The sequence below is a fragment of the Arachis ipaensis genome, chromosome B1 (genome assembly GCF_059453495.1).
Source record: "Arachis ipaensis isolate K30076 ecotype BB chromosome B1, ASM5945349v1, whole genome shotgun sequence".
Taxonomy (NCBI): Eukaryota; Viridiplantae; Streptophyta; class Magnoliopsida; order Fabales; family Fabaceae; genus Arachis; species Arachis ipaensis.
In genome coordinates this window covers 49,202,978-49,228,174 of record NC_142436.1, presented here as the reverse complement: position 1 = coordinate 49,228,174, position 25,197 = coordinate 49,202,978, and the positions used below count along the sequence as shown (strand labels likewise).

At 35.0% G+C, this 25,197-nt stretch overlaps 1 protein-coding gene across 1 annotated transcript; it reads right to left on the bottom strand.

Annotated features, from left to right (window-relative positions):
* Nucleotides 1-3,144: 3,144 nt before the first annotated feature.
* On the bottom strand, nt 3,145-4,645 carry LOC107606793 (uncharacterized). The gene is made up of 3 exons (XM_016308814.1): nt 4,396-4,645; nt 3,300-4,292; nt 3,145-3,200 (listed from the first exon to the last, which is right to left on the bottom strand). Exons 1-3 carry the CDS (start codon nt 4,643-4,645, stop codon nt 3,145-3,147), a joined length of 1,299 nt encoding a protein of 432 aa, XP_016164300.1.
* Between the last annotated feature and the right edge of the window lie 20,552 nt (nt 4,646-25,197).

Genomic DNA, 25,197 nt, shown 5'->3' with positions numbered 1-25,197 from the left:
AGTAAATAGAAAAGTTAAAAAAAAAGAAAAAAAAATCACAAAAAAACTTATCAACCATTTTTTTGCTCCTCCTTCTTATAGTGTACTCCTGATTGAATTTGAGTGTTGAATGGTAAATGCTTTCGTAACCAAATTGAAAATTTTTTTCTTTAAACACATTTTAATTCAAAGCAACAAATTATAATTTTTGCCTTTTCATTTAATTGTTAGATTGAAAAATAATTGAAAAAATTTATTTTTTCTGCTAATTTATCATTCGATCTTATTTATAATAAGTGATACCAGAAACAATGATCAGAATTTTTGTATTTTTTTTATGGTCGTGCTTTACAAAAAAAATATATATTTTTTTTGGACTATCATTTTTAGTATTCTTTTATAAGTTTTGATTTTTTTTTATCAATTATTTATTTATTTATTTTGTTTATAGTATAAATGTTTTTGTTTAGAATTTTTTTTTATGATCTCTAATGCATATTCTTGTACATATAATAAAATTTTTAGTATTCATTGTTTATATAATTTTTTTAATCATTCTTATTAATACATATTTTTTTATAGAGCTTTATTATTATTTTGTTTAGTTTTATATAATTTTTAATATGTGTTTTTGAATTAAAATTTATTTTATTTACTGTTGTTATTTTTTTATAATATAAAATTATTAATTCCATTAAAAATACCAAATTCAATACATAAAGTGAGGATTCATTCATTGTGATCAAAATGAACTCGACCACAACTCCAATGGGACTTTATTGCACCTATCGATAATTTTGTTCACATTCTAGGCCCATTCATGATTAGTATTTAGTCTAACTGTTTTACGCTATATGTGGCTTATTTTGCAAAACTCAACTTTAGTAACTTCTCCATGCAGTCATCCAATCTCAACATGGTTGACTGGCTGTCTTGACAATTACCCTTTTTGTCTTTTTGGACAAATTTCAAGGATGTATCTGGTATTTTATTTTATACAACACGATAAATTTGTTACAGCTAACCGAACCGTAGTTGCTATACCCATGTTTCATTAAAGCAAATGGAACATGTGAAAGTTTTCCTATTCATTTACTTTCTTTGCATAATTTGCAATATTTCGCTTCTCTCTATCCAAATTTTGATGCTTCATTCTCCTTCTTCAATTCTCTTCTCTGATCTCCACTTTGTACATAAAAAATCTTATATTCACACTAAAGATTATTTATCTAATAAATTATTTTGTAGTTGTGTATAAATATATATAATACTTAATTTATTTTTAATATATATTTTATATTAATAATTAATTTAATAACTAATTTTTAATATACACATAACTTGATTGATATTATTAATTATTGCAGGAGACTATATATGAGAGGCATCTTTTGTTCCTCTCTGCTCTATCTATTATTTTTCTTTAATAATTTTAGTCGGTCGGAAGCACGTACGTTAGTTAATAATTATTAGAAGAGGATTAGTAAGCACGATTTTTATTTCTAATATAGAAAGCTTGTGTGTAATACCTAGAAATGAGGCTTCGAGTATGGTATGCACATATATGAAATTGATAATCGGCGTTTTCAAAAATTCTTAATGTTGATTTTAAGCAAATCGTTAATAATGTTCTCCATTAGGAGAAAAAGTATGGAAAGAGAAGCAGGAGGTGTTGGATCAGTTAGGAACGGCTAGGATCAGTATAAAAAAATGAGGGTACCGATTTCATGGGGGTGAGCACGTGGTGAGAGAGAAAGAAGGAGATGCTCCACGAAAAGAGAGAGAGACAGTGAATAGCAACAGCAAGATGGATGATCAACGGCTGGGACGCATGAAGGAAATCGGTACTGCCGATTTGATGTTGTGTCCACATGGCTCGCATGTGGTGAGCTCTTGTGTGGTCCATGACTCCTCTCTCTCCAGACTCTCTCAATCATCATTCAGAAGATCAAAACACCAAAATACAAGTGTGTGTTAACTCTCTGCTCTTTGCTTCGCCTCCTTTTTTTTTAAGAGCAATTGTTTTCTTCCATTTGAAGGTTGCATATTTGTGGAGCTCCAGATTTATTTTTTTCAAGATGGAGAAGAAAAAAATTTTAATGGATAAATATATTGTGAAATATCTTGATCATCTTTTATATGTAAGTAATTTTTTGAGCCTATAAAATTATTTATAATGTTAACATCAATTATAAGTTGCTTAAATGAACTTAAATATGTGTTATTATAGAGTAAAAGTTAGTTATAATAATAGATTTGAGTGTAATAAGTTAACGTGAACATTATAGTTAGTCTAAATAAACATGTGAGTACTCTATTTTTAAGAGTTTAGTGGCTATTTTATTTTTTAATTATTATTATTATTATTATTATTATTATTATTATTATTATTATTGAGTTAGTTATATGTTTATATGATAGTGTTATTATATTGATAGTGTTATTATGGAGTAAAAGTTATTCGTAATAATAGATTTGAGTGTAATAAATTAATATAAACATAATAGTTAGTCTAAATAAATATGTGAGTACCTTATTTTTAAGAGTTTAGTGGCTATTTTATTATTATTATTATTATTATTATTATTATTATTATTATTATTGAGATAGTTATATGTTTATTGATAGTGTTATTATAGAGTAAAAGTTAGTTATAATAATTGATTTGAGTGTAGTAAATTAATATGAACATGGTAGTTAGTCTAAATAAATATTTGAGTACCCTATTTTTAAGAGTTTAGTGGCTATTTTATTTTTTAATTATTATTATTATTATTATTATTATTATTATTATTATTATTATTATTATTGAGATAGTTACATGTTTATGGATAGTGTTATTAAGTTTTAATAGTTATTGTGATTATTGTTGTTATAATTCATTTTTTGTAATCTTAAAAACGTTAATTCAACTAACCATGATGTTTCCAGCCGCAATCAAATTTTACTGAATCTTTTCGGTCACTGTTTTGGAGAATAAGTGTCCGGCTCGAATAAAGTTGCCTTTACAAGTGCTGTGACGAGAAGATTGCGTGCACCCTTCAACACCCCGTTGATGCACTCTATTAGGTTTGTCGTCATATGACCCCATCGATAGCCACCATCATATGCCAAAGAGTGTTGCTCATGGGGAATCTGATCTAGCCAGCGAGTGTATGCCTCACCTCAACTACGCAACCTCTGGTAACGGATTTCGTATTTAGCCATCGTCCTAGAATAGCCTGGAAAACAAGATACAATGAAAACACACAACGATAACCACCATTGGAAACATAACCACAAGATGCATAAAATATTAAATAGAAAACATTGTTAATTACCTATGTTCACCACAAGCTTTTGTATGAACGGTGCCTTGAACTTCCTCAAGAAGTTGGATGCTATGTGCCTAATGCAAAACATGTGTATGGCCCTTGGCGGCTCCCATGCTCCATCACAACGAGAAACTGCTGACCTAATTGACTCGTGTCGATCAGAGATAAGTCCCACTCCATCCTTCGTCACCACATGGGTTCGCAAATGACGAAGAAAAAAGAACCATGCATATGATGTCTCACCCTCTACAAGCACAAAGGCAATTGGCACAATATTGTTGTTGCCATTTTGAGAAACTGCAACCAACAACATTCCTTTATATTTTTCATACAAGCGTATGCCATCTACCTGTACAACCGGCTTGCAGGGCCTAAATGCTCTAATACATGGGTAGAAACTCCAGAAAACTCGGTTTAGAACTCTGACATCCTGAGCCAATTCATCACTGCGGTAACAAGGTAGCGTTCCATATTCGACGGCTGTTGATGGCTCTTTCTTAACCATTACCTCAAACCATGCGGGCAACGCTTCATAAGAGGCTTCCCACCCTCCAAAAATTTTTTCAACTGCCTTCTGCGTAGCCATCCATGTTTTGTGATAGCTAATCGTGTAGTTAAACTTCGATTGGACATCTGCAATCACTGATCGTACCTCTATGGACGGATCAGCCTCTACCAATGGCTTAAGTGCTTCTACAATAGTGTCTGAGTCTAACTTTGAATGATCCTGAGAAAAAGTGGTTCTAGTACAAGTATGGATGCCATTGTATCGTCTAATCTCCCAACAGTACTTTCTTCGCATCACGCTAACCCTGATAAGCCAATCACAGCTTTGCCCATATTGCACACATTTCGCGTAAAATGTCATCGGCTCAGGCTCAAAAACTCGATAATCAACACCTCTGTAAATGGTACAATCTTTAGCTGCCTTTATCACGACCTCTCTAGAATTAAATTCCATCCCTATGACAACTTCACCATCTACTACCACAGGTGGATCTGCAGTAATACCACCAAATCATATTTACACAGTGCATAATTTTAATACACAAACATAATATTTAAAGTACTAATCCAAATATGGTGTGATGCAACTACAAACCTGCATTGGCATACTCTGGAAATTCTAGAGCATTCATGGCATCGAGATCCAAAGCGCGCATGAAAGACAATTCTTTGAATGGATGCTCACTTGCTAGTGTATTTGCGACATCTTCTACGTCTGACTCAACGGTGCAGTCCTCTTGTTCCTTGTTTGCATTCAGATCAACGAAATCGTAATTGCCTTCATATTCCTCTTCGCCGTTACCTTTATAACTTTTCCAATCGAAATCATGATCATGTTCTTCCATCGTATTCGGTAATTATTCGAATTCCACATACAGCTCAATAACAGACACTCATGATTGGACTTGATAGTAGATTGAGAACATCTCTTGCAGACTTGTGTCATCATTGATGCACATCGCCTGAAACTGAACGAACCCACCAAATACTAATATAGGTCGTCTGTATAAAATATTTGTCACCCTTTTTGGCATATGAGGATTTATATTTTGACAAATATAACTCTTAAATTCTTCAAACGACAACATAAAAGAAAGAACAGATATACAAGGATTATTACACATAAATATCACGCCTTCAGCTATTTCAGATAAAATTTGACCATTATAATAAAATTTAAAACTAATATTATTATTCATTTTTGTGATCACGAAAATTATATTTCGATGATAATTTTTAAAACGAATTAACTAAATATCATAGTCTTAAAATGAAATAATTATATAACTAAAATGAATAAAAAAATTTACCCAAAAACATGAAATAAAAAATAGCTTGCACACAGGAAAGAAGAGAAATAATAAGAAGAATAAGAAATTTTCAGAAGAGCATTAGAAAGAGGAGAAGAGATCGAAAATTGCAAGACATTATGTTGACGCACTCTATATATAGAGAAGTTAACAACCAAATTGTTACTCATGTTTATGAATTAAATAATTTCAAAATTTTTAAAAAAGGAAATTGGCACGGACGATTTCATGATGGTATAGATTTCAAACACATTTTTGTCGTACTTGAAATCGTAAGTCCCATTTTCTATATTTTTTGTCCTATTTAGAAATCATTAGTCCCATTTTCATAGCATTTTGTCCATTCTGAAATTGTTACTAACGATTTTTTTTATTGTATTCTCAATTTCCATATCGGTGCATTACACTAAATTAGCATAATATCCCCGTATTACACTCATGCTTTGATAATATGTAAAAAAATTAGCCACAGTAAGCATTTTGATAACAAAAAATAATATTTAATACTTCACGACTAAGCTAGGGTTTGCGAAATGAATATGCTTGCATACACACATTTTGATTGGGTAACTATTAATTCAGTTTTTGCAAGCTTTTGAGTGAATTAATGGATAGTCGTGTATGATACACATCTTTCAATGTAATCTAGAGTCGTTAAAAATGAGTTGCGACTCATGAGCCGACTTGAATCACTCGTAAATATGAGCGACTTAGACAGAATAATCAAGACTCGTTTAATAGCAGGTAAATTTTTGCTCGGCTCATATAACTCATTACGGATTCAGATCGAGTAGATACAAGTTGGCTCTGACAGAATCTTAAAGAAGTTTGCACAACAAGAAAGCTATAAGTTTGAATCTTGAAGTAAACTAAAAATAAAAAATAATAAAAAAAAAGAACAATGAAATTGCAACGAAAATAAATTACATGAGTGTATTATTGAATAAATAAAGTACTCTCTCTCTTTCTAAAGGGAAGGAATGTGCTGAATTTATAGACTAGTCAAGCACTTAAGAACTAAAGAACTCTAACTAATACTGCAATTATAACTAATTTCTATTTTTGTTGATTTTTGTTAAATCTGTTTGAGCTCTATCTTTGATGTAAAACTCGTAAAATTAGTAAATAATTAGCTAATAAATTAATTATTAACCCAAAAAATTAGAAATTAGAAATTTATATTTTAATGAGATAGAGCTAATTAATATAAAAATCTTGACAATAATTAAAAAAAAATTTGGGCCCAAAATTAGGCCAAACAAACCAAACTGAGCCCGTATTGGACCAATGCCCAACCTAATTAATGAAATAAAAGAGCTTCAGCTCTCTCTCTCCCATTTCACACACACACGCTGGAAATTTGAGGGGAGGAGAGGATGAACATGCAAATCCTTGGCTTGATTTCAATCTCAAATAACTTTGGATTCGGAGCTCCGATCGCTGCACCGTTTGCGGCCATGCGTTCACCGCGATAAGCTCTACAAAACCCATCCAACAATTTCAAAGGTAAGCCTCATTCTCACACCATGAAGCTCAGCCCTTAATTGTGAAAGTTAATTGGGTTTAGTATTGAGAAATTGTGTAATTTCAGTGTTTAGGACCGAATTAGCTTCGTAGACTTGCCAGGTCTTGTTCTAATTTTGTGTTGGTAAGGGTGAGATAATCTTAACCCTTGGTAAATTACCGAATTTGTGAATCCTAAGGTAATTCTAGTGTTGTTGTATGAAAATTTAGATTGAATTGTGTACTTGAAAACAATTTGGTGATATTGGAGGCAAATTGGCAAGGTGGGAGCTTTAGCGTGAATTTTGGGGGTGTGGATGTTTGTTAACGGTGGACGCTTGAGGTGTTCTAGATTTAACAGGAAATCGGCCAAGGTATGATTTCGGTTTCTCGTATCTAAAATATAATGTATTGTGAAAACTTATTCTAGTGACCCTAAGATAAGATTTGAATTGTGATGTGATTGTTGGTTGAGAATGATTATTATGTATGTGGTTAATGACCTTGGAGATTATGAATGATGTTCTTATTGGTGAAGTATATAATATGTATGTGATATTGATTGGTATGTTAATGGTTGATTAAGTTGAGTATTGTTGGAACTTGAAGTATTGAATATTGTTGAATTTGAAATATTGATATTGAGATTGATGAAAGTGGGGAATTGGTAGGTTGTGGATTGAATAAAGAAGTTGGAAATATGTGTCAAGAAATATTTAATGTTGAATTGATGAGGTTTGGGTTGGTTTTAAAAGGTTGGCATTGGTATGTTTTGAAAATGGAGGTTTTGAAAGGTTTTATAAAAACTATGATTTTGACCCAACTTTGGCGGAGCATAACTTGATTTCTGAACCTTTGATTTTTATCAAACTTATTTAGAAAGAAACTTTGGTCTGAGATGTTTATGCCATTCAAAGAATGGAGGAAAAATATTTTAAAACGATAAAGTCATGCGCGTTTAAAGTTTGAGATTTCAGGACTTAGCAGCTTTTTAAGGATTCTGTTAAGCCCGCGTACGCGAGATACACGCGCGACGCGACCAGTTGTTGCTGCCTCAAGGACTCGCGTGCGCGAGATGTGAGTCACGTATGCGAACATCTCACTTCATTGGTTGCGTACACGACCACATGGAGCGCGTCGCGAGCAGTGTTTTCGTGTTGAGGAGCTCGCGTATGCGAGCAGGGGGTCGCATTCGTGACCACCCATTTTTTTCTCTGTGCGTGTACGCACAGCCCCTGTTTTTTGAAATATGAATTTTTACTTTTTTAAATACTTTTCTCCAGCTTACAAAACCCTTTATACTCTTGTTTAAAGCCCTATATTGAGTCTTTGGGTAGTTGATGAGTGGATAATTTATATGCTTTTTGGCATTGTTTTTACATAGTTTTTAGTATGATTTAGTTAGTTTTTAGTATATTTTTATTAGTTTTTTAAAATAAAAATAACATTTTTGGATTTTACTATGAGTTTGTGTTTTTCTATAATTTCAGGTAATTTCTGGCTGAAATTGAGGGACTTGAGCAAAAATTTGATTCAGAGGCTGAAGAAGGACTGCAGATGCTGTTGGATTCTGACCTCCCTGCACTCAAAGTGAATTTTCTAGAGCTACAGATGTCCAAATGGTGCGCTCTTAATTGCGTTAGAAAGTAGACATCCAGGGCTTTCCATCAATATATAATAGTCCATACTTTGCCCGAGTTTAGATGACGCAAACTGGCGTTCAACGCTAGCTTTCTGCCCTATTCTGGAGTTAAACGCCAGAAACAGGTTGCAAAGCAGAGTTAAACGCCAGAAACAGGTTACAAACTAGCGTTTAACTCCAAGGAAGACCTCTATATGTGAAAGCCTCAATGCTCAGCCCAAGCACACACCAAGTGGGCCCCGGAAGTGGATTTCTGCATTATTTACTTATTTCTGTAACCTAGTAACTAGTTTAGTATAATAGGACTTTTTACTATTGTGTTAGACATCTCTGGAACACATTATGTAACTTTTACGTTCTGAGAACTCCATGGGAGGCTGGTCACTCGGCCATGTCTACCCTATTTTCACTTATGTATTTTCAACGGTAGAGTTTCTACACACCATAGATTAAGGTTTGGAGCTCTGCTGTTTCTCATGAATTAATGCAAAGTACTATTATTTTTCTATTCAATTCAAGCCTATTTCTTCTCTAAGATATCCATTCGCACACAAGAACATGATGAATGTGATGCTTATGTGACGCTCATCACCATTCTCACCTATGAACGCGTGCCTGACAACCACTTCCGTTCTACAGGCAAACAAGCTTGAATGTGTATCTCTTAGCCTCCTGATCGTAAGATCAGAGTCTTTGTGGTATAGGCTAGAATTATTGGCGGCCATTCTTGAGATCCAGAAAGTCTAAACCTTGTTTGTGGTATTCCGAGTAGGATCTGGGAAGGGATGGCTGTGACGAGCTTCAAACTCGCGAGTGTTGGGCGTAGTGACAGACGTAAAAGGATTACTGAATCCTATTCCAGTATGATCGAGGACTGACAGATGATTAGCTGTGCGGTGACAGCGTATTTTGGACCATTTTCACTGAGAGGACGGGATGTAGCCATTGACCACGGTGATGCCCAACATACAGCTTGCCATGGAAAGGAGTATGAAGGATTGGATGAAAGCAGTAGGAAAGCAGAGATTCAGAAGGAACTAAGCATCTCCATATGCTTATCTGAAATTCTTACCAATGAATTACATAAGTATCTCTATCCTATTTTATGTTTTATTTATCTTTTAATTATTAAAACTCTATAACCATTTGAATCCGCCTGACTGAGATTTACAAGGTGACCATAGCTTGCTTCAAGCCAACAATCTCCGTGGGATTGACCCTTACTCACGTAAGGTTTATTACTTGGACGACCCAGTGCACTTGCTGGTTAGTTGTGCGAAGTTGTGACAAAGAACTAAGATTATGAACGTGCGTATTAAGTTTTTAACGCCGTTACCAAGGAATGAACGATCACGATTTCGTGCACCAAGTTTTTGGTACCGTTGCCGGAGATTGTTCGAGTTTGGACAACTGACGGTTCATCTTGTTGCTCAGATTAGGTAATTTTATTTTAATTTTAAGCTGTTTATTTCTTATTTTCGAAAAATACAAAAAATTTTTTCTTCTTTTTCGTTCTTCCCAAAATAATTTTCAAAAAAAAATACAAAAAAAAATTTAATAAAATCATGAAAACAAAAAAATTTGATGTTTCTTCTTTGAGTCTTGTGTCAATTTTTAAGTTTGGTGTCAATTGCATTTTTTTTAATTTCATTAAAATTTTCGAAAACTCATGCATGTGTTCTTCATGATCTTCAAGTTGTTCTTAATGATCTTCTTTGTTTGATCTTTGCAATTTTATGTTTCGTGTCTTTTCTTGTTTTTCATATGCATTTTCAAATTATTAGTGTCTAGAGAATAAAAATTTTTAAGTTTGGTGTCTTGCATGTTTTTCTTTTCTTAAAAATTTTAAAAAATATGTTCTTGATATTCATCTTGACATTCAAAGTGTTCTTGGTGTTCATCTTGACTTTCAAAGTGTTCTTGCACGCATTAGTTGTTTTGATTCATAATTTTCATGTTTTGTGTCATTTTTGTGTTTTTCTCTTTCTTCATTAAAAATTCAAAAATAAAAAAATATCTTTCCCTTATTCTCTCATAAATTTTCGAAAATTTGGTTTGATTTAGTCAAAAAATTTTTAAATTTAATTGTTTCTTATGAGTCAAGTCAAATTTTCAATTTAAAAATTCTATCTTTTTCAAATCTTTTTCAAAAATTAAATATTTTTCATTTATTTTTACATATTTTCGAAATTTAAAAAAAAAATTTTTTTTTTCAAAATCTTTTTCTTATTTTTATTTCATATTTCCAAAATTAATGCTAACAATTAATATGATTGATTCAAAAATTTTAAAGTTTGTTACTTGCCTATTAAGAAAGGTTCAATCTTTAAATTTTAAAATCCTATCTTTTAGTTTCTTGTTAGTCAAGTAATTAACTTTAATTTTCAAAATCAAATCTTTTTAATTTCTTCTCAATCATATCTTTTTCAAAATAATTTTCAATCATATCTTTTTGATTGCTAATTTCAAAATCTTTTTCAAAAATCAAATCTTTTTAATTTCCTTTTCAAATCTTTTTCAAAATAAATTTCAATCACATCTTTTTCAAAATCAATTTCAAAATCTTTTCTAACCTCTTATCTTTTCAAAATTGATTTTCAAATCTTTTTCAATTAATCCTATCTTTTTATTTGATTCTTATCTTTTTCAAAACTACCTAACTAATTTTCTCTCTCTAATTTTCGAAAATCACTAACCTCTTTTTCAAAATTTCTTTTCATTAACTAATAATTTTAAATTTTAATTTTAATTTTATTCCTTTTCGTATTTTCGAATTATAATTAATAAATAAAATAAAAACAAAAATATTTTTCTTTTTTTTTCTTCTAATTTTCGAAATTCTCTCCCCCTCATCTCTTTCTAATTATTTTTTTTATCTACTAACACTTGTCTTCTTAAAAATTCGAACCCTCTCCCTCTTTCTGTGTTCGAATTTTTTTTCTTCTCTTCTAATCACATAAAGGAACCTCTCTACTCTGGCAAAGAGGATCGCTATTATTTTCTGTTACCTTGTTTTTCATATGAGCAGGAGCAAGGACAAGAACATTCTTGTTGAAGTTGATTCGGAACCTGAAAGGACTCTAAGAGGAAGCTAAGAGAAGCTAAAACACAACACTCTGAAGAGGACTTTACTGAAATTTTTGAAAAAGAAGTAGAGATGGCCGAAAATAATAATAATGGTGGAGATGCAAGGAAGATGCTTGGTGACTTTACTGCACCAAATTCCAACTTACATGGAAGAAGCATCTTAATCCCTGCAATTGGAGCAAACAATTTTGAGCTAAAGCCTCAATTAGTTTCTTTGATGCAACAGAACTGCAAGTTTCATGGACTTCCATCAGAAGATCTTTTTCAGTTTTTAACTGAATTCTTGCAGATCTGTGATACTGTTAAGACCAATGGGGTTGATCCCGAGGTCTACAGGCTTATGCTTTTCCCGTTTGCTGTAAGAGACAGAGCCATAATATGGTTGGACTCTCAACCTAAAGATAGTCTGAACTCTTGGGATAAGCTGGTCACGAGTTTCTTAGCCAAGTTCTTTCCTCCTCAAAAGCTTAGCAAGCTTAGAGTGGATGTTCAAACCTTTAGACAAAAAGAAGGTGAATCCCTCTATGAAGCTTGAGAGAGATACAAGCAACTGACCAAAAAGTGTTCTTCTGACATGCTTTCAAAATGGACCATCCTGGATATATTCTATGATGGTCTGTCTGAATTATCTAAGATGTCATTGGACCATTCTGCAGGTGGATCCATTCACCTAAAGAAAATGCCTGCAGAAGCTCAGGAACTCATTGACATGGTTGCAAATAACCAGTTCATGTACACTTCTGAAAGAAATCCTGTGAGTAATGGGACGCCTCAGAGGAAGGAGTTCTTGAAATTGATACTCTGAATGCCATATTGGCTCAGAATAATATATTGACTTAGCAAGTCAATATGATTTTTCAGAGTCTGAATGGATTGCAAGCTGCATCCAACAGTACTAAAGAAGCATCTTCTGAAGAAGAAGCTTATGATCCTGAGAACCCTAGAATAGCAGAGGTGAATTACATGGGTGAACCCTATGGAAACACCTATAATCCCTCATGGAGAAATCATCCAAATTTCTCATGGAAGGATCAACAAAAGTCTCAACAAGGCTTTAATAATAGTGGAAGAAACAGGTTTAGCAATAGCAAGCCTTTTCCATCATCCACTCAGCAACAAACAGAGAATTCTGAGCAGAATCCATCTAGCTTAGCAAATATAGTCTCTGATATATCTAAGGCCACTTTAAGTTTCATAAATGAAACAAGGTCCTCCATTAGAAATTTGGAGGCACAAGTGGGCCAGCTGAGTAAAAAAGTCATTGAAACCCCTCCTAGTACTCTCCCAAGCAATACAGAAGAGAATCCAAAAAGAGAGTGCAAGGCCATTACCTTGCTTGGTGTGGCCGAACCCAAAGAGGAGGAGGAGGACGTGAATCCTAGTGAGGAAGACCTCCTGGAACGTTCACTGACCAATAAGGAGTTTCCCTTTGAGGAATGATAAACCACTATTTTATGGTTTATCTTGTGCTAGTTTGAGTGGTTTTTATCAGCTTTTCACCCACTTATTCATATGATCTGCATGTTTTACATTTTCCTTCCTGATCTTGTGCTATAATTGAAAACATGTTTCCTGGGCCTTTAATTTGCTAATATTAATCCTCTCTTATTACCATTAGATGCCTTGATATGTGTGTTAAGTGATTTAAGAGTTTATAGGACAGGAATGGCTTAGAGGATGGAAAGGAAGCATGCAAAAAATGGAAGGAATACAAGAAGTTGAAGGAACTGCAAAGCTATCAGCCTGACCTTTTTGCACTCAAACGGCTATAACTTTAGCTACAGAGGTCCAAATGATGCGGTTCTAGTTGCGTTGGAAAGCTAACATCTGGGGCTTCGATTTGATATATAATTTTTCATAGTTTCCTTGACGATATATGACGCAAATGCGTGATCTACGCGGATGCGTCGCAGTGGCAAAAAAAACCAGCGTATTTGAATTCGAAACCAGCGAATTCTGGGTTGTTTCTGACCCAGTTCTCGGCGCAGAAAACACAAATTAGAGGCTATAAAGTGGGAGAATGCATCCATTCACAATCATCAGCTCATAATTCATAATTTTAGGATTAGATATAGTTTTTAGAAAGATAGGTTCTCTCCTCTCTCTTAGAATTTAGTTTTAGGATTTAGGATTATTTTTTCTTCATCACAGGTTCAATGTTCCTTTTATTTATTTTTCCAGTTTAATTTATGAAATTTTCCATGTTAGATTTGAATATTCTATTTAATATAATTTGAGGTATTTCAGTTATAAGATTGTTTTATTTATGCTATGAATGCTTTCGATTTATCCAAATTATTTTCATTCGAGTAGATTCTCTTCCCTTTTGGCTCTGGTTAAGTAATTGGTGATACTTGAGTTATCAAATAAAGCAGTGGTTGAAATTGGCAGATTACTAATTGATCTAGATCGCTCTAAAGCTAGTCTTCCCACAGGGATTGACTAGGACTTGAGGATCAAGCTAATTAGTCCACTTGATTTACCTTCATAGTTAGAGGTTAACAAAGTGGGATTAAAATCCAATTCTCATCACAATTGATAAGGATAGGACTTCCAGTTCTTATACCTTGCCAAGAGTTTTATTATTTATTTAAATTAATTCCTTACAATTTACTTTCTTGCCATTTACTATTCTTGCTTTTTATCTTATACATTGAAAACCCAAAATTCTACCTTTTTCATAGCTAATAATAAGTCATACCTCTCTGCAATTCCTTGAGAAGACGACCCGAGGTTTAAATACTCGGTTATCAATTTTATTGGGTTTGCTTAAGTGACAAACAAAACTTTTGTAAGAAAGGAATTCTTGTTGGTCTAGAAGCTATACTTACAACGCGAATTTATTGTGAAAATTCTAGATCGCGCGAGAGTTTCGTTCTTCAAAATGGCGCCGTTGCCGGGGAATTGCAAACGTGTGCCTTATTATTGATTATTGTAAATATTTGCTTTTTGCTTGTTTATTTGTTTTTATTTTTTCTTTTTCGTAAATTAAGAGGTTATTGGTTTTTATTTAGTTATTAAAATTTTTTCAAAAGTTTGTTCTTGGTGTTCATCTTGATCTTCAAGTTGTTCTTCGTATTCATCTTGACCTTCAAGTTGTTCTTAGTTGTTTTATTCGTTTTGATCTAAAAATTTTAAGTTTGGTGTCATTTTATTGTTTTTCTCTTTCCTCATTTAATTCAAAAATATCTTTTCTCTTTATTTTAATTGAATTTTCGAAATTTGCATTAAAAAAAATTCAGATTTTTATTTTAAAATTTTTATCTTATCTTATCTTAGTTTTAAATTTCAAAATTCAAATCTTTTTCAAAAATCATATCTTTTTCAAAATCTTATATTATCTTATTTCAAAATCAAATTTCAAATTTCAAAATTTAAATTAAAAAAAAAATGCACGCGACGCGTAAGCGTCGCTGACGCGTCCGCGTCACAAGTGCATTAGGAAGAAAAGAAAAGTGAACAGAGAGTCACGCGAGAGCGTGGCTGGAGGCGAGCCTTTGGCACAAATTGATCCACGCGACCGCGTTGCTGACGCATCCGCGTCATGTGGGAAAAATGCCTCCCACGCGTCTGCGTCACCCACGCGAACGCGTGGTCTTGCAAAATCGACGTAAAGAGGTGTATGGCAGGGAGTTATGATGGAGCTGGGCTGGAATGATGCTAGAAGCACCAGCCCTGCCACACGAACACGTGCCCCACGCGTCTGCGTCATTTTTAAAAGAAATGCCATTCACGCGATCGCATCACCCAAAAAATTTGGCAAAAAGAGTTTCGAACAGAGAGTTGCGCGAACGTGAGGCTGCACTTGTGCCAATCGCACAAATCAGGCCACGCGAGCGCATGACCCACACGTCCGCGTCACCTGACCTTATCGCGCACCACGCGACTGCATCACTCACGCGTCCGCGTCGCCTGCATCGCACAACTTATCCAGATCAGCGCCAATTATCTTATCTTTTCTTTTCTAATCCTAATTTCTTCTATCTTTTCTTTTTTTCTTCTTCTTTCTTTCTTACTTTATTTCTTTCATTTCTCATTCTTTTTCACCTTCATTCTATTTTACTTAATTTACTTGCATATTTCATTCATTGCATTTTAATTTTGTGCATATTTTTATTTTCTTTTCTAAATTTATTATTTTTCCTTTGGTGTTAAAATTTTCTTATTTAACTGTTGCATCTTCTCTTGAATTATTTTGGGTGCTTAGTGACTTGTGTTATTCTGGTTAGGTAATATTATTTAAATCCATGCCAATCTTTTATACCTGTATTACTTTTGCATTGACATGAATTTATATTATCTTTCTTTACCCACTCTCTTCCCTATTGTTGCAAATTTTTGCACTCTTGATCTACCATGTACTTCTACTGTTTTCTCACTTACATGTTGTAGCTATCATGTAATTGAGACCCTTATTATCTGGCATTAACACCCATATTTTATTTATTTTTTAACTTTATTTTTGGGTTACTTTTCTTCTTTCCCTCTTCTTTCAGGATGGCCACCACGAAGGGAGAGAAAAAGCCTCTTAATGGGGAGACAAGCCAGTCTGTCTGCACAATCTTTAGAGAAATAGCAGCAGTTATAGCTCGCAACCCGTCCACTTGTACATCTTAGTATGCACCGAAGACGGTGCAATCTTTAAGTGTGGGGAGGTCGATACCGATCTCCATGGGTTAGCTATTTTCTTCTTTCCAACACCATTGTTTTATTTTCTCTATTAGATCATTGTTGCATTGCATAATAGATTGCATGTGTAGTTGATTGTTTGCATTTAAGTACTACTTAGTTGAAAAATAATAAATTTCTTTTTAAGACCCTATTTTTGAAAAATTTCACTAATTTAAAATAAAAAAATTAAAATTTTCTATGTGTTAAATTTGTTTGAAGTTGTATTTGGAACATGGTTTTTGAGCCAAAGAACACACAACCTGTAAGATTTTGAGCTTATTTACATGGTTACATTATTTAACCATAAATTTTTATTCTTGTGTGTTTTCTTCTCTATAATTTCAATCTTTGCTTTGTTCCATTCTATATGTCCATTATTTAGTGTATTTACATGCTTGCATATGATTGAGGCCATTATTTGTTATTAGCTCACTTATCCCAAATAAGCCTACCTTTTACGTCACCCTTGTTAGCCACTTTGAGCTTTTTAATCCCCTTCTATTTTATAACCACATTACTAGCCTTAAGCAGAAAAACAAAATAAAAATCTCAAGTTGAATCCTTGGTTAGCTTAAGATAGATATTGTGTATAATTTAAGTATGGAGAATTTTATGGGAACATGGGATGATAAAAAAAAAAAAAAAAGAAAGAGGGAATTAAATTGAATAAGTTATTCGAAAATTTGGGAAGCATGCTCATGTGAAATCAAAATAATTAAATTACCATGTGCATTGAAAAAAAAATATATTAAGTAATTAAATAAGGAAATACAAAAAAAATAAATAAATATTACCCCAAATGCAAAATAAAAAGAATCAATGTACATGGGACAAAATTCAAAAATAAGCTTGATACATGAGCATGTAATACAAAAGTGGAAAAAATTTGGGTAGCTAGGTAAAGCGTTTTAAATTATATAAAGTATGTATATGTTAGGTGAGATCTTAGACTAATCAAGGATTCACTTTGTTAGGTCACTTAGCCTTATATATATATATATATATATATATATATATATATATATATATATATATATATATATATATATATATATATATATATCCTTACCTTTACCTCATCCCCATTACAACCCTGAAAAGACCTCATGATGTTTGCGTTGGTATACTAAATATTTGTTGATTGGTTAGATGAAGAACAAGGTTGAGAAAGCATGACTAGGGAAGAGTAGAGTGATTACCCTATACACTTGAGAGACTAGAGTGATATACACTACCAGTGAGGGTTCAGTGCTTAATTCTATGTTCCCTGCTTTCATGAGCTATCTTCTTACAAGTTTACTTGTCTTTTATTGTATAGTTTGAATTAGTGGAATTTGATTTATGTTTGTCTTGGAGAACTTATTTATTTTTAACTAAGTAGGTAGAAGTATTTCACATGTAGTTGCATTCATATAGATATAATTGCATTTCATACATTCTACCATTCCCCTTCACTCTTTTAGTTCTCTCAAGCTTAGCATGAGGACATGCTAATGTTTAAGTGTGGGGAGGTTGATAAAGCACTATTTTATGGTTTATCTTATGCTAATTTGAGTGGTTTTTATCAGCTTTTCACCCACTTATTCATATGATCTGCATGTTTTATATTTTCCTTCCTGATCTTGTGCTATGATTGAAAACATGTTTCCTGGGCCTTTAAATTGCTAATATTAATCCTCTCTTATTACCATTAGATGCCTTGATATGTGTGTTAAGTGATTTCAGAGTTTATAGGGCAGGAATGGCTTAGAAGATGGAAAGGAAGCATGCAAAAAATGGAAGGAATACAAGAAGTTGAAGGAACTGCAAAGCTATCAGCCTGACCTCTTTGCACTCAAACGGCTATAACTTTAGCTACAAAGGTCCAAATGATGCGGTTCCAGTTGCGTTGGAAAGCTAACATCTGGGGCTTCGATTTGATATATAATTTTTTATAGTTGCTCTGACGATATATGACGCAAACGCGTGATCTACGCGGATGCATCGCAGTGGCAAAAAAAACCAGCGTATTTTAATTCGAAACCAGCGAATTCTGGGTTGTTTCTGACCCAGTTCTCGGCCCAGAAAACACAGATTAGAGGCTATAAAGTGGGAGAATGAATCCATTCACAAGCATCAGCTCATAATTCATAATTTTAGGATTAGATGTAGTTTTTAGAGAGAGAGGTTCTCTCCTCTCTCTTAGGATTTAGTTTTAGGATTTAGGATTTAGGATTATTTCTTCTTCATCACAGGTTCAATGTTCCTTTTATTTATTTTTCCAATTTAATTTATGAACTTTTCCATGTTAGATTTGAATATTCTATTTAATATAATTTGAGGTATTTTAGTTATAAGATTGTTTTATTTATGCTATGAATGCTTTCGATTTATCCAAATTATTTTCATTCGAGTAGATTCTCTTCCCTTTTGGCTCTGGTTAAGTAATTGGTGATACTTGAGTTATCAAATAAAGCAGTGGTTGAAATTGGCAGATTACTAATTGATCTAGATCGCTCTAAAGCTAGTCTTCCCACAGGGATTGACTAGGACTTGAGGATCAAGCTAATTAGTTCACTTGATTTACCTTCATAGTTAGAGGTTAACAAAGTGGGATTAAAATCCAATTCTCATCACAATTGATAAGGATAGGACTTCCAGTTCTTATACCTTGCCAAGAGTTTTATTATTTATTTAAATTAATTCCTTACAATTTAGTTTCTTGCCATTTACTATTCTTGCTTTTTATCTTATACATTGAAAACCCAAAATTCTACCTTTTTCATAGCTAATAATAAGTCATACCTCCTTGCAATTCCTTGAGAAGACGACCCGAGGTTTAAATACTCGGTTATCAATTTTATTGGGTTTGCTTAAGTGACAAACAAAACTTTTGTTAGAAAGGAATTCTTGTCGGTCTAGAAGCTATACTTACAACGCGAATTTATTGTGAAAATTCTAGATCACGCGAGAGTTTTATTCTTCAAGGAACCAAATGAATCTGAGGCTCATACAGAGGCCATAGAGATTCCATTCAACCTGCTTCTGCCCTTCATGAGCTCTAATGAGTATTCATCCTCTGAAGATGATGAAGACATTACTGAAGAGCGAGGTGCTAAGTACCTTGGTACAATCATGAAGCTGAATGCCAAATTATTTGGTAATGAGACTTGGAAAGATGAACCTCCCTTGTTCACCAACGAACTGAATGCATTGGATAGGCAGAAATTACCTCAAAAGAAATAGGATCCTGGTAAATTCCTAATTCCCTGTAACATAGGCACCATGACTTTTGAGAAGGCTCTGTGTGACCTGGGATCAGGCATTAACCTTATGCCACTCTCTGTAATGGAGAAACTTGGGATCTTTGAGGTGCAAGCTGCAAGAATCTCACTAGAGATGGCAGACAAATCAATGAAACAGGCTTATGGATTAGTAGAGTACTTGTTGGTAAAGGTTGAAGGCCTTTACATCCCTGCTGATTTCATAATCCTAGACATTGGGAAGGATGAAGATGAATCCATCATCCTTGGAAGACCCTTCCTAGCCACAGCAAGAGCTGTGATTGATGTGGATAGAGGAGAGTTGGTCTTTCAACTGAATGAGGACCACCTTGTATTTAAAACTCAAGGTTCTCCTTCTGTAATCATGGAGAGGAAGCATGAAAAGCTTCTCTCACTGCAGAGTCAACCAAAGCCCCCACAGTCAAACTCTAAGTTTGGTGTTGGGAGGGCACAACTAAACTCTAAGTTTGGTGTTGAATCCCCACATTCAAACTCTAAGTTTGGTATTGGGAGGTTCCAACGATGCTCTGAACATCTGTGAGGCTCTATGAGAGCTCATTGTCAAGCTATTGACATTAAAGAAGCACTTGTTGGGAGGCAACCCAATGTTATTTAATTATATCTATTTTATTTTTATTGTTATTTCGTGTTTTATTAGGTTGATGATAATGTGAAGTCACAAGAACAACTGAAAAATTAAAAATAGAATAAAAAACAACAGAAGAAATAGCACACCCTAGAGGAAGAGCACTCTGGCGTTTAAACGCCAGAAACAAGCATCTGTCTGGTGTTTAACACCAGAAACAAGCACCAAGCTGGCGTTTAACGCCAGAAACAAGCATCAACCTGGCGTTAAACGCCAGTATTGCATACAAAGGGCATTTTGCACGCCTAATTGGAGCAGGGATGCTAAGTCATTAACCCCACTGGATCTGTGGACCCCACAGGATCCCCACCTACCCCACCTCTTCTTCTTTCCTTTTCACACCTTTTCATAACTCTCTTCCCCAAATACCCTTCACCAATCACCTCCATACCTCTTCCCCAAATACCCTTAACCACTCACATCCATCCACTCTTCCCCAAAAACCCCACCTACCTACAAATTCAAAATCATTTCCCACCCAAACCGAACCCCATGACCGAACCCTAAACCCCCCCACTCCTATATAAACCCCTCATTCCTTCTTCATTTTCACACAACACAACCCTTTCTTCTTCCCCTTGGCCGAATCCACACCTCTCTCCCTCTCCTCCATTTTTCTTCTTCTTCTCCTTCTTTCTTTCTTTTTTTGCTCGGGGATGAGCAAATATTTTAAGTTTGTATGGTAAAAGCATTTCTTTTTGTTTTTCCATAACCATTAATGGCACCTAAGGCCAGAGAAACCTCAAGAAAGAGGAAAGGGAAGGCAATTACTTCCACCTCTGAGTCATGGGAGATGGAGAGATTTATCTCAAAGGTCCATCAAGACCACTTCTATGAAGTTGTGGCCAAGAGGAAAGTGATCCCTGAGGTTCCTTTCAAGCTCAAAAAGAATGAGTATCCGGAGATCCGACATGAGATCCGAAGAAGAGGTTGGGAAGTTCTCACCAACCCCATTCAACAAGTCGGGATCTTAATGGTTCAAGAGTTCTATGCAAACGCATGGATCACTAGGAACCATGATCAAAGTGTGAACCCGAATCTAAAGAATTGGCTTACCATGGTTCAGGGGAAATACTTAGATTTCAGTCCGGAAAATGTAAGGTTAGCGTTCAACTTGCCAATGATGCAAGAAAATGCACGCCCCTATACTAGAAGGGTCAACTTTGATCAAAGGTTGGACCAAGTCCTCATGGACATATGTGTAGAAGGAGCTCAATGGAAAGTTGACTCAAGAGGCAAGCCGATTCAACTGAGAAGACCGGACCTTAAGCCTGTAGCTAGAGGATGGTTGGAGTTTATTCAACGCTCAATTATTCCTACTAGCAATCGGTCTGAAGTTACTATAGACCGGGCCATCATGATCCATAGAGGGAGACATCCTCATTGATGAGGACAAGCCCATCACTAAGAAAAGGATGGAGCAAACAAGATATCATGGACCTCAACAAGAGCATGAGGAAATTCCTCACCATGAAATCCCTGAGATACCTCAGGGGATGTACTTTCCTCCACAAAACTATTGGGAGCAAATCAACACCTCCCTGGGAGAATTAAGCTCCAACATTGGACAACTAAGGATGGAATACCAAGAGCACTCCATCATTCTCCATGAGATTAGAGAAGATCAAAGAGCTATGAGGGAGGAGCAACAAAGGCAAGGAAGAGACATAGAGGAGCTCAAGAGCACCATTGGTTCTTCAAGAAGAGGAAGAGGCCACCCTCACTAAGGTGGACCCGTTCCTTAATCTCCTTGTTCTTATTTTTCTGTGTTTCGTTTACTATGCTTTATGTTTTATTTATGTTTGTGTCTTCACTATATGATCATTAGTGTTTAAGTGTCTATGCCTTAAAGCTATGAATGTCCTATGAATCCATCACCTTTCTTAAATGAAAAATGTTTTAACCACAAAAGAACAAGAAGTACATGATTTTGAATTCATCCTTGAAATTAGTTTAATTATTTTGATGTGGTGACAATACTTTTTATTTTCTGAATGAATGCTTGAACAGTGCATATGTCTTTTGATATTGTTGTTTATGAATGTTAAAATTGTTGGCTCTTGAAGAATAAGGAAAAAGGAGAAATGTTATTTGATGATCTGAAAAATCATAAAAATGATTCTTGAAGCAAGAAAAAGCAGTGAATACAAAAGCTTGCTGAAAAAAAAAGAGAAAAGAAAAATGGTGAAAAAAAAAAAGAAAAAGAAAAAACAAGAAGAAAAAGCCAAAAGCTCTTTAAACCAAAAGGTAAGAGCAAAAAAAGCCAATAGCCCTTAAAACCAAAAGACAAGGGTAAAAAGGATCCAAGGCTTTGAGCATCAGTGGATAGGAGGGCCTAAAGGAATAAAATCCTGGCCTAAGCGGCTAAACCAAGCTGTCCCTAACCATGTGCTTGTGGCGTGAAGGTGTCAAGTGAAAACTTGAGACTGAGCGGTTAAAGTCGAGGTCCAAAGCAAAAAGAAGAGTGTGCTTAATAACCCTGGACACCTCTAATTGGGGACTCTAGCAAAGCTGAGTCACAATCTAAAAAGGTTCACCCAATTATGTGTCTGTGGCATTTATGTATCCGGTGGTAATACTGGAAAACAAAGTGCTTAGGGCCACGGCCAAGACTCATAAAGTAGCTGTGTTCAAGAATCAACATACTGAACTAAGAGAATCAATAACACTATCTGAATTCTGAGTTCCTATAGATGCTAATCATTCTGAACTTCAATGGATAAAGTGAGATGCCAAAACTATTCACAGGCAAAAAGCTACTAGTCCCGCTCATCTAATTGGAGCTAAGTTTCATTGATATTTTGGAATTTATAGTATATTCTCTTCTTTTTATCCTACTTGATTTTCAGTTGCTTGGGGACAAGCAACAATTTAAGTTTGGTGTTATGATGAGCGGATAATTTATACACTTTTTGGCATTGTTTTTACATAGTTTTTAGTATGATTTTGTTAGTTTTTAGTATATTTTTATTAGTTTTTAAATAAAAATCACATTTTCTGGACTTTACTATGAGTTTGTGTGTTTTTCTGTGATTTCAGGTAATTTCTGGCTGAAATTGAGGGACTTGAGCAAAAATCTAATTCAGAGGCTGAAGAAGGACTGCAGATGCTGTTGGATTCTGACCTCCCTGTACTCAAAGTAGATTTTCTGGAGTTACAGGAGTCCAAATGACGCACTCTTAATTGCGTTGGAAAGTAGACATCCAGGGCTTTCCAGAAATATATAATAGTTCATATTTTGCCCGAGTTTAGATGACACAAACTGGCGTTCAACACCAGCTTTCTACCCTATTCTGGAGTTAAACGCCAGAAACAGGTTGCAAAGCAGAGTTAAACGCCAGAAATAGGTTACAAACTGGCGTTTAACTCCAAGGAAGACCTCTACACGTGAAAGCTTCAATGCTCAGCCCAAGCACACACCAAGTGGGCCCCGGAAGTGGATTTCTGCATCATTTACTTATTTTTGTAACCCTAGTAACTAGTTTAGTATAAATAGGACTTTTAACTATTGTGTTAGACATCTCTGGAACACATTATGTAACTTTTACGTTCTGAGACCTCCATGGGAGGCTGGCCACTCGGCCATGTCTACCCTATTTTTACTTATGTATTTTCAACGGTAGAGTTTCTACACACCATAGATTAAGGTGTGGAGCTCTGCTGTTCTTCATGAATTAATGCAAAGTACTATTATTTTTCTATTCAATTCAAGCCTATTTCTTCTCTAAGATATCCATTCGCACACAAGAACATGATGAATGTGATGATTATGTGACTCTCATCACCATTCTCACCTATGAACGCGTGCCTGATAACCACTTCCGTTCTACATGCAAACAAGCTTGAATGTGTATCTTAGCCTCCTGATCGTAAGATCAGAGTCTTCGTGGTATAGGCTAGAATTATTGGCGGCCATTCTTGAGATCCGAAAAGTCTAAACCTTTTCTGTGGTATTCCGAGTAGGAACTAGGAAGGGATGGCTGTGACGAGCTTCAAACTCGCGAGTGCTGGGCGTAGTGACAGACGCAAAAGGATTACTGAATCCTATTCTAGTATGATCGAGGACCGACAGATGATTAGCCGTGCGGTGACAGCGCATTTTGGACCATTTTCACTGAGAGGACGGGATGTAGCCATTGACAACGGTGATGCCCAACATACAGCTTGCCATGGAAAGGAGTATGAAGGATTGGATGAAAGCAGTAGGAAAGCAGAGATTCAGAAGGAACTAAGCATCTCCATACGCTTATCTGAAATTCTTACTAATGAATTTCATAAGTATCTCTATCCTATTTTACGTTTTATTTATCTTTTAATTATTAAAACTCTATAACCATTTGAATCCGCCTGACTGAGATTTACAAGGTGACCATAGCTTGCTTCAAGCCAACAATCTCCGTAGGATCGACCCTTACTCACGTAAGGTTTATTACTTGGACGACCCAGTGCACTTGCTGGTTAGTTGTGCGAAGTTGTGACAAAGAACTAAGATTATGAACGTGCGTGTTAAGTTTTTAACGCTGTTACCAAGGAATGAACAATCACGATTTCGTGCACCAGTAGTGAAATGTGGTAGGATGATGGAAGTAAATTTCTTGTTGATGAAGAAAGAGGGAAAATGAATTGATGAAATGTGAGTATATGGGAGAGGGTATAAGGGTGGTAATGATATATAGTGGGTGTGATTGGAAAGTGTGACGAGCACTATATCCCAAGAATGTGCCAGGTACTATATCCCAAGTAGGCAGCAACGACGGCTTTGAAGGAATGAATGTGATTATGAGACATGATTGAGAAATGATTGATGATGAGACTGTGTATATTTTCTCTCTGTTGAAAGGTGTGTCGGGCACTGTTCATACCCTGGGTCGAGCTGTCCGACCCGGATGTTTAGCGACAAGTCAACCGACCTCTTCAGGTCAGTCTATCCGACCTCTTGTCAAAGAGCTCGGCCAAATCACCAGAAAAGCCCAACAAGGGCCCGAACAGAAGAACACGACCCAAATCCAAGGGCAGCCCAAAGCCTATAGAGATAAGAACGGTTCCCCTGTAAGATAAGATGACATCACCCAAAGATGAGATAAGATAAGATAACTACCTTATCTCCAGAAAGGTCACTCTACACCATTATAAATACACTGGAGCACCTAGGTATATTTCATATTCTGATTCTACTAAAAACCTGCTTAATACCCTTGCTAACTTAAGCATCGGAGTCCCTTGCAGGTACCCCCACCCTCCGGTGACAAAGGATCAGCTGCATAGCCAGTCCAAC

What these genes read in the sequence shown, in the direction of transcription:
- LOC107606793 (XM_016308814.1), bottom strand. Translation starts at nt 4,645, where the DNA reads ATGGAAGAACATGATCATGATTTCGATTGGAAAAGTTATAAAGGTAAC. An exon ending in TCCAGAGTATGCCAATGCAG is followed by an intron (nt 4,293 to 4,395) that starts GTTTGTAGTTGC and finishes GTATTACTGCAG; the next exon opens with ATCCACCTGTGGTAGTAGAT. An exon ending in AAAGCTTGTGGTGAACATAG is followed by an intron (nt 3,201 to 3,299) that starts GTAATTAACAAT and finishes CTTGTTTTCCAG; the next exon opens with GCTATTCTAGGACGATGGCT.